At 34.6% G+C, this 10,977-nt stretch overlaps 1 protein-coding gene across 1 annotated transcript; it reads left to right on the plus strand.

The window, feature by feature from the left end:
• Positions 1 to 3,048: 3,048 nt before the first annotated feature.
• On the plus strand, positions 3,049 to 10,564 carry LOC140144450 (uncharacterized). The gene is made up of 4 exons (XM_072166260.1): positions 3,049 to 3,191; positions 8,731 to 9,171; positions 10,047 to 10,160; positions 10,550 to 10,564. The coding sequence occupies exons 2-4, from the start codon at positions 8,737 to 8,739 to the stop codon at positions 10,562 to 10,564; spliced, it is 564 nt and encodes a 187-aa protein (XP_072022361.1). The 5' UTR covers positions 3,049 to 3,191; positions 8,731 to 8,736.
• The last annotated feature ends 413 nt before the right edge of the window (positions 10,565 to 10,977 follow it).

Genomic DNA, 10,977 nt, shown 5'->3' on the forward strand with positions numbered 1-10,977 from the left:
GAGCAAAATGAGAAAAACCATAAAAAACACTGAAAAACAAAAGGGTTTCAACCACGTAGGCCGAAGTGCAGTCTCCTTCACAGCCGGTTTGTGTCGGTTCTAAAACAGTCGTGACTGTCGTGATAGCCACAGATTGGCCCGAGACTAGCCGCTCTGATCTTGCTGATGAGGTAGTGTGGTGGCTGTCCGTATGAATTCCGCAAGACATCAAGTGCAATAATAATCAATAACAAGGATTCTGATCTGGATTCTATACATGATTTGACTTCATGTTGTTAGTGAGGAACATCCACCATCACGTCCTTTATATGCATGCATGCATCTCACGATCTATGTGCTAAACATGTAAAACGCCTCACCACTACCGGTAGTCACTCTGCACTCATCCATTGATCCATGTATGCATTATGAACCAGGCCAGCCGTGAGCTAGCTGTACTGTACCTGTACTAGTCTTGGTAGTTTACAGTCATGACATGATGTCACTCTCAAAGTTGAGTTGGACATGATAGGGTAAGATAGTAAAACTTGTATTTGTCCAGCTAGCTTAGTCTTTTTGCCACGGCAGTGGCTATAATACTGGAATATGCACTTTAAAAATAGCCCAATTGCAAAATTTTTCTTGGGTGCTATGACCTACATGTATGTGGGTCTCTTAATCAAATTTTAAGTGAAAAGTGAAAGATAGGCCTATCCTACAGGATCCGTGGTGAAATTGTGTGTCTATCTTAATTTGAATCCTTTCATGACAATGTGAAGCATTAATAGTCAAGGACACATGCACAAATAGCATTTGAGGCCATCAGTGTGACGTCACAACGTCACCGTGCCCATCTTGTGGGTACCGCAATCAAAGTTTCAGGGTATGAATAACAGGTGAATTAATAAATAGAGCAATAACAGTCGGTCATAGGTCAGTCTCCGGGTCAGTCATATCAAGCATGCATGTGAATGAGGAGTTCATAATATCATCCAAATCAGATTTTTTTTTTTTTTTTTTTTAATTGTATTTTTTAATTTTTAATAAAGTTTACCCTTTAAAAGTCAAAAGAGACCAGTGGAGTGCTAGATAGTCATGATAGTACATTTTTGCAATGCGTTTTGGGTCAAGCTGGGAGAAAAAATCGGCACCAGCCAGATGAATCGACCTTCCTGATTTGATTGACGTCTGAGACATAAACTAGTCTTTTTTATCTTTGTCTTTCATTTTAGGCCTACTCTATATTCAGTATAAATTTATTAAGAGCCAATGTACATGGATGAATAAGGGCCCAGGGGGGTTGGGATACAAAAAAAATAGAATTGTCTCTAAAAAATAATTTTGGTACATATTAGCACCAACAACTCACATATATAAAATATGAGCGTGCACAGCGCCCTCGTTCAGCTTAAAAAAATTCTTGAAATTTCAGCCTCTCTGAGCCTTACTTGCAAATGGTAAACTTTGGAGGTGCATAACATTGTGCGCCATCATCATCCCAACCTACATTTTGTATTTTTCTAAAGTACAGGTACCAAATGGTTACATTATAAAAACCAAGAAAAAAATTGGGATCTTGATGTACGCACAAAATCAGCAAATCCAATATTTTGATGAAAAGCGCCCTCGTGCAAACTTCAAAGCATCATAACGGGCTGCGCCATCAAGATCCCAAGTCCGAACAAGTTTGAAATTAAAGACCTCAATGGTAAGTTTCATTTTTCAGCAAAAAGTTTTTGGGATTTCGATGGCGCATATAGTTAACAGAGGTCAAAGGTCAAAATTTCCCATTTTCGCACATTTTTACATGCCTGTATTATTAACGTAACGTTACCTGACTCTCCGAACAGCATTTCAATGTTCAACGCGTAGCACAATGTGGGCTTTTTACTGCATCACAAAAAGATGCGCCAACAAGATCCCAATTTTATTGTTCATCGTCTAGCTTCTTTGGTAGACAAAACAGCTACTTGGGATCAAGTGGGCGCACTAATATAAAAGTGGTGAAAGGTCAAGCTTTGTGCCAAAGTGATGCATATTTGCCTATGAATTTTGTGCGGTGTTTGAGATGTAAAATCTGAAAATAATTCATTATTTTGCAAATTACTACTAAACCAGAAAGAAAATTTGTTCTGCAAAATGTTTAAACCCCTTTTTTTTTTTTTTTGACCCTTCAAAAACTATAAAAAGCCTTGAGAACTATTAGATTAATCCATCTAAATATTTTAGCATTAAAAATATACAGGTTTTTGACCCTTGCTCTATCCAATTATTTGAATTATACCTTTGGGATACCAGGATAGACTAGAAGAGAAATCAAGCTAGCCAAAATGTTTTTACCAGATTGTTGATGTTCTAAATAATTTAAACTAGGAAAGACTTAGTTTTGACAAATTGGTGCCAAAAATGTATTTCATAATGTTCTGCATGATTGTTATTTTTGTATTTAATGAGTCAACCCCCCCCCATTTCCCCTATCCTCAAATGTATCGTAGAGGTTAGTACAAATTGGAGTGAAGAAGACTGGCGTGGTATACTTCGGAATACATTTAGTTTCTTTTAAAACTTGAAAAACAAGAAGCACGATAATTATACTTTTATAAATGCTTACATGTATGTGTGTTTGTGACATTATATTGCGACTTGCGATACCCAATTAGAATGAACAAAAGCGCATATAAGCATTGTTAAAAGGCTGCTGATAATCATGATAATGAAACCTTGAAAATAATGAATAATGAATAATGAAATAGTTGCCTCATTATGAGCTGAAAAAAATTGGACGCTAAACTCAACATCAAGTTTCAATAGCCTAATCAGCCATCATATAGCCACATGCTTTCAGGCAGTGTCTAAAAGTTATACCACAGAATTGGGATCAAAGGTCAAAAGGGGTCACTTCTGGTCAAAAACCAAAAATGTTCAACATTTTTTTATTACTAATATTAGCCAGAAAAAACATAGCAGAGTAACCATATATGTTCACACATGACTTTAAGTAATAGCCTCAAAACCTCCCCTATTGATAAAGTACATTGACCTATGAGCACCCCCTCTTCAATTAATAGATTCAACCAAGCACAAGGGATCTGGCAACATAGTTTTAACATTACACAATAGATCAATTACATCATCTGCAGCATTCAGCGGTCAATGGCCATGGACACATATTCTTCATCATCACAACTTTTCCTGTTTTTATATTGTTTCAGGTATGCCAGATATCCTTGTCTAATTTTCTCATAATTATGTCAATGTTCCACATTAAGTTATGGTTGCAAAAAAAATATTTGTAGTTTGAAGTTTTGATAACTTTTAGCATGGACGTACTAGCTTTTAGATAACTTTTTTGCAAAGTTTTGTCTGAGCTCAAATGAATTGTGATTCATTTAATTGATTTATTTCATACTTTTCTTTTTGGAATTTCCTTTAGACTTTTTATTCCAAATTGCTTCCAAAAATATTAAGTAATTTGATTAATACATGTTGTTCTTACATTTGCTATGTTACTTTATTCAAAATCCTAATGATAACTTGTCATATTACAAAACAATTTTGGTTTTGTTTGAAGTTCACACTCATGTTTAACTTTCAAGATCCATCTATCACAATTTGAACTTAAAAATATTATTTGATTCTTACTTTAGTGTACATTTTCATCTTTATGTTGTTCATTTCAATAACATTGAGTGAACATGGTGATACAACAACAACAACAACAACAACAAAACCGCATTCTTATAGCGCCTTACGCATACACCTCAAGGCGCTGAACAAAAGTAATACAAAACCAATACATTACTAAAAACCCTTAATAGGCCTACCTTAATCGTACAGATTACACAAAAATATATATGAAATACACACTGGCATTAATTAAAAGTACACAAGATAATATAATTTGTGTTTATTATTTATATGTTTTTATGACACTTTTATAGAAAGAATTGGTTGTATGCTCGGCATCATTCAGGGCAAATTTAAGTGTTAGACAAAGCACTTAAAAAGGCATGTGATGCATATTTGATTGTCATTCTTTCTGGTATAAAAGAGTCAGTTTTGTGTATGCATTTTATTTTATTTTACTTTTGTATGTTATCATATTTTATATTTTTCTTATTGCTTGCATATAATTTGAGTAAATGATGGTGTGTTTGATAAGGAACATGGTTACGCATGCATTCCCTTCCACATTTTAGGTGTGTGAGCTCCAAATCAATAACCTTATTTGTCAGAATATAGCCAATCAACAAAGTACTTTGCACATCATAACTAATAAAAGACCATAAATTTCAAGAGCTCATAAACTTGATATACACAATGACTTTTTAAGTCATTAACATTTGGCCTTTTATGGATATTACAACAAGTGACAATGGCTCACTTATCATTCAATAGAACATACAAGTTCATTTACATAAAGTCCTTAAACTTTAACATGTTGAGTCACACATTGCAATTGAATGATAAACTTAACTTCAACTTGTTGTAAAATCCATAAAAAGGCCTAAATGTTAATATTAAAATTCATACATATATCAAAAGAACTTTTCACTGAATTATGGCTTTTAAAAAGTAAACACAATCTGCTTGTTTTTAAGATTTTGAATATCTGTTGGCACTTCATGATCACTGAAATTTTCCAGTTGGTAGTACTTCAAATAAAATTTTGAGAAGGCCTGGTTTAGATCAAATGACACTGTACAGGTATTTTAATTGTATCCAAAAGTTAGGAATGAAGTAAAACAGTCAATTAAGAAAGAAATTGAATACCTGAGTGGAAGAAGGGCCCAACTCCATTTTTGTTACAAAAATGAGTTAGACCCAACATTTCATTGCCAGCAGACTGTTCTTCCTTGTGTGTGACTGCTGAGCCAAAATCCACTCTCTAAATAGTCTTCCACGTACTGTTACACTTTTAAATCATGGTTTGCATGGAAGAAAGGCTCAACTCCATGGAGTTTGGCCCTTCTCCCACAAATATTGGGTTGAAGAGGAATTTTGTTCATCCATGAAATCTGCTTTTCACTACAATAAACTTTCTTGCTAAATACGTGCTTCTACTTGTGCAATTAATGGATAATTATTATTAAATTTCTGTAGCTATTTATAACACATCTGCTTACGGAACTGCCACTTGCAGTATATTATTAGTGGAAGAAGGGCCCAACTCCAGCTGACATTAAGACCTGTCTGTACCGTTGCCATGGGACATCATATATAATTTCGAATGTATATGTGATATTGTATGTTCATGTATTAAGGGGCTGTGCAATAATTATGAGCCCTGGGGAGGGTAAAATTGGGGGGCAAGAAATTTTTGGCAAGCCGAAAGGGGGTGGGCAAGCAATTTTTGGCAAGCCGAGGGCAAGCAATTTTGGCACACATTCATTGGGCGCCTTTTTATTAAAACGCTCTAAAAAGGATTAGGAAAACAGCACGGAAACGCCTAAATATGCAGATTTTCCTGCTCGCTGCGCTCGCAACATACATATAGACCATTTAAAGTTTGCAAATTGGGATCCCAAAATTTGGCATGTTGAAGGGAGGGAAGATTTTTTGGCGGGCGAGAGGGGGGCCAAGTGATTTTAGAATTTTACCCCACCAGGCTCATAATTATTGCACAGCCCCTAAAGGTCCCCTGAAGATGAAAAAACAAGCTGTCTATAAAACTTTTCCAAATTATTATTAAGTTTTTCTTAATATCTCAAAACAGTTTTGATGGAGTTGGGCCTTTCTTCTACTCAGGTATTCAATTATTACTTACTATCATATGGTCACTTTCAAGGTAACGGGTGTAACTTTGGATTTTCAACATTTTGATACGTAGTGGTCTGATAAAGCTACAGAATTCCACGATTTTTGGCCACATAATTCATCTAGTTAGCAGCTACCTTGGGTAGCATAATCATCTTTGGGAGTTACTGCGTTCAGTTTTGGCAGGCTAAAATGCACATAAATATGACCTTTTTAATATACCGGTACTAAAAAAATAGTAACATTTTTGGAAAGCCTGTGTTTTCTTCAGTTAGTTCATGGATAATTTTTCTTATGCTGAAAGTGTAGTCATATGCTCAGTAAAAACTGCCACATTAGTTTTAATTGTGAACAGCCCTGTATTTTTGAGAACCGTAATTTGATATTTGTCGTTTCGGAGGCTTCATTTTGCGTTAACAATTGTTAACAAACTTTGTGGGTATAGCTTTGGTTCATAATTTTTTTGTTATTTCTTCATTTCTTCTTGATTCATAACAGTTGATAACTTAACTTGAAATGGGTAACAAAAATGAGCAGATTTGCAAGCTTTTAAAATTTTATAAAATCTTGACTTCATAGAGGCAAGTTTCCGTTAACTCTTTTGAAGCCTCTGAAACAAACTGTCAATATAAATAAAATAGCTCATCCAATCTATTTATCAAAATGTAGCAAAGTAGATCCTAAAGTCACCTGTTTTTAAACAGTGAAGATATACATCACCGTTTGAAAATGGGACCCAATACAAACTTTCCTTTAACATTTGAAGCCTCTGAAACAAATGAAGCCTCGAAACAACAATAAGATTAATTATCATCGTTGTACATCTAAATTGGTGTGTTTCATACAGATATCTGCATTGTAATTGTTAAGGGTACTTGATATGTGCAGAATGTCATAAATTTAAAAAAAAGTATTGATATTATGGTTAATGTTTGAAAAATATATTGATACCCAAGAAAGTCTGTTTTGGAGGCTTCACATGCAAGTTAACACCATACTAAACAAATGGGTGAAAAAATTAAAGTGTGATAAATCTACAAAATCTACCACATAGAATTATTGATTCAATACACACAAGAAAATAACAGCTTCTACATGATCCCAACCGTGTTCTTTTAAAAAAACTACTTCCGAAACAAACAAAAAACTCATTTCATGACTTGCTGTCATAATTTACTTTTTGTCACAACTGAAATTCAATACTTGGAAGCAAAGCATGAAAATTGGTAATTGTGATAATTTTTACCTATTTTTTTCATAGTTAGCCAAATATTTTACTTTTATGATCATTTGTGTTGTTAACTGAAGCCTCCGAAACACAAATCGCTTGAATTGTCAATTCTAAAAAATAACTCCCAATTTCTGTTAAACTTGGCTGGGAGGTTCCTTTTATCAAGGAATTTGTACATGAAGTCAGACATTCAAATTATTTTAGGAACCCAATTAAAACTTTAAAAATATGTGCAAGGTTGGGAAATTTCCATTGTAAATGACACTTGATGCTAAACATTTTCAAAACTGCAAACATAGCAAAACATGATATAAAATTTAACTTATATCTGTTGACTTACTTTGGAATGCAATTTTACATGTAGGGGCCTATTCTAGCTTTCATGTCATAATTTTATGTAAAATACATTTTTTCTTAGATCTAACCAAAATGTTAATATATGGAAATGTCAATTTTTTTATTATAAATCAAAAGTTTTAAGCCTTGAAACATTATTTTACTGGCATTTAAGTTGCTTATGCATGATTTCAGTAAACAGAAACATATTAAAGAAATTTTGACTTGAATGATTGTTGGTGAAATTATTGATTTTCAGAGCCCCCTGTCCAAATATTTGTTTTCGCCAGCATTTTTTTTTTGGTGGGGGGTGATTTGGATGAAAAAGGTGTCAAAATGCTCAGGAGATCATACCGCATCAAATAAGCTGGTTCCTTAAAAAGAAATTTGAAACATAGCCCTTTTTTAAAGCCTGATTGACCTACTACCCCTAGTGTTAGGAAATGATATACAGATGAATATCTGATCTATATCCAGTCTTATGATGGACGGCGATTCCAATTACCGATATCTTTACTTGGATGCTGGTCAGAGCAATGAAAATATGCTGTGGTTAGGCGGGGGATTACGTCCAAACTACAATACAACCCACAAAGCGACAGTAGAGGGGATCTGTGAAGATGCAGCTTTTAAAAACTACAGAATTTCTCTTTTTATTAAATATATCAGGGATGCAAGTTTTCCTGCTTTTGCAGGAATTCAGGCTTTTTTTTACTCCAAATTTCCGCACTTTAATTTTCAGCCCGGTTTGAGGCTTTATAGCACTAAGTTGCGCACTTTTTCAGGTTTTTCCTGCAAAATCACTTCAGGTCACTTGCATCCCTGTATATGTTAAATATATTTATGATACAAAAATGTGAATCAATGTAGTGTTACAGAATGACAACATGTCAAAATTTAATCCAATTTAAATGTTAAAAGAAATGGTACACATGGAATTCATCTCATAATTTCAATACACATGATTATCATATCATCATTTGCAGGTGAAAAACAAGAGTATGAATGATTTAAAGTTTTAATTTTTTTTTTGGTCATCACTCAATTTAAAGATTTGAAATTGTCTTCTTTCAGTTGATACCAAATTATTTTAGATTAGTCTTCATATATGTGACAATATAATACCATAACTTACGAACTCAATATCTTCGCTTAGGAATGTCCATTTCATTGGGGAAAAACGGTGTTGTGGAGCAAAATATCTCTATATTTATAATATGTAAAAACCTCAAAATTGATAACCTGCCCAAAAGTGTCTCCTTTTGACATGACACGTCACATGATATATTGATCAAAATATTGATTCTCATTTAGACCCATGTCCTATTTTGCTTGGAACTGAAATGAATAGAAAAGCACTACTACTATGTATGTACACTGATTTTTTAATACAGTAATTTTGTTATGATTTGTCTCTTGTCTCACAGGTGAAGATGGCTGGCACCACCAAAGTGAAAAAATTAAAATTGGATTGCAAAATAATAAACCCAGACTTCACAACAAAATGCAGTAAGACTGAGCTGTACAAAGACACTGCTCCATCATCTGGCGTGGGATTGTCTTTAGGTGTGGACAGACCACCACTTGACAGCAATCTTGATGTACCAGTAACATCATACTATGACAGAATCCATGAGGAAAACATAGCCTGGGAGAGGAACAGATCTGAACTCATAGAGGCATACTATGATACATGTACTCCAAGGGACAATGAAATGTGTCTTCACTGTAGCAAGAAGATTGATTTGCAGGAGGAACACATGAGGTGCACAGATTGTGCAGCCCATGCATATTTTTGTGTGGGGGAGTGCACAGAAATGATGCACAACACCAAGCAGCTCCCTTTCCACAAGCCAGAGGTTTGGAAGGTAATAGAAAAACAGTTAATCATGCACATCACTCATTGCACTGTAAATTTTCTGTCAAATGTAACCTTTCTCAGTGCAGAGAGTATAATCAATCATCAATATTGGGGAATTGTTGGTCCAATCTTTTGCATGTATTTGCTGTCGAATTGAAGTAATAATCGGTTTAACTACCATAGCGATAGACTACATGCTGGTTGCACTCTTACATGTGCGAGTGATCAGCATAATATGCATATTCTATATCATTACAATCCAGGTCTTTATCCATGTGCTTCTAGACCAATCCTGATACGGGGATGGGTATTTTTTAGAGTCCAATTTTACCTCACTTGAGTCAAAATTTGCCACTTATGGTGAAATTTGTAAAGGCTATTGTCAATTCGTGTGCAAATTTGGACTTTTGGTACAGTGATGGGTCCAATTTTTTCTAAAAATGGCACATGTATAATAGCGACAGGTGCATTTTCATATTTTCAGGTGCACTTTACCCAAACCAAACTTAAGTACATCCACACAGATCATGTAAAAGCATTACTATTCCTTTGATGGAGACTATTATTCCAAAACTTGTCATGTCCTCCTAAATGATGCTCATAGTATTCTCAAGTAAGATCACAATGCAGTCAGTAAGCTAGCACTCTCTTTGATCTGCATTTATTATATTCCTTTGGCAAATACCGGTAGTAGGCTTTCATACTTTCAATAATTATGAACAGAAAGACATGTGTTATGTTTGGTACACATATACATGTAGATAGTGTAAACTCCAATTTGATAGCTAATGTCTTTTGTCACACAAGCATTCTTCTCATGTAATATAATATGTTTTATAATCCTTATACTTATAATTGCATTTATTTAAATAAAATTTGTAGGTCGATGAGGAAACATATGCTGCTGCAAATCATGTCACCTATCTCAAGCGGCCGGACCATAAGTGTGGAAATGGACAGTCCACACGTTCTGGCATACAAGTCTTTGACCAAAAGGTAGGCTTCATTGTACACCACCCCCACACCCCACCCAAACACATTGTAACTTAAAACTGAATATCTTAAGCATTGCATGTCTAACCCTAGGCCCCAAATAAACCACAAACAGCTACAGCAGCAAGCAACTGCGCATACAAGAATCTCACATGATGTGATTGCATCATCATGTGTACGCACACGTCGCACATACGGGCACAGAAAGGTTGGCCATCCAAGGTAATCTCCTGTGGCGCACTATGGCCGTTCGTGTTTCAAGCACCCGTCGTGGTTTCAAAATTGCACCAGTATAAATAAATAATTCCCTTTTTTTGCTTTACTCTCCGCCAAGAAGCGTTGGAGTTGAGGGTAATCTTGGCATGAACAATTTACTCATCTAATTCATATAGATCAATATACCTTGAACATAATACTCATGACAGAGCTTACTAGGATTTACAAGTATAACATTTTAGCAGGATCAGTTGTAATCTACAATGAAGAAAATTTACATTTCAAACACATACAAATGTGCATGAAGGAAAATAATACCATTGTTCTCCTTAGTTTTGCACATGCTATCTGTACCCAAAATGATGGGGAATTTATTGTCCAAAAATAAAGGCATGTCATAAAGTTGATGTATCTTAACAAATATGATGGCAAATACAAATCTGCAACCAAATAAGAGTGTTAAATTGTACAAACTTGAGCCTGTATATTAAAGCCATATTATAACATTTGTGTAAAAATAGATTAGTATTTATTTTCTATAAAATGTTAGCTTTTACTGTCAGATATGTCCCTTTTAATTTTGAGCCGAACAAGTGAGGTTAAG

The sequence above is a fragment of the Amphiura filiformis genome, unplaced genomic scaffold (genome assembly GCF_039555335.1).
Source record: "Amphiura filiformis unplaced genomic scaffold, Afil_fr2py scaffold_55, whole genome shotgun sequence".
NCBI lineage: Eukaryota > Metazoa > Echinodermata > Ophiuroidea > Amphilepidida > Amphiuridae > Amphiura > Amphiura filiformis.

Coding starts and splice junctions, on each gene's coding strand:
- LOC140144450 (XM_072166260.1), top strand. CDS start 8,737: ATGGCTGGCACCACCAAAGTGAAAAAATTAAAATTGGATTGCAAAATA. Junction 9,172..10,046: donor ACAAGCCAGAGGTTTGGAAG/GTAATAGAAAAA, acceptor TAAAATTTGTAG/GTCGATGAGGAAACATATGC.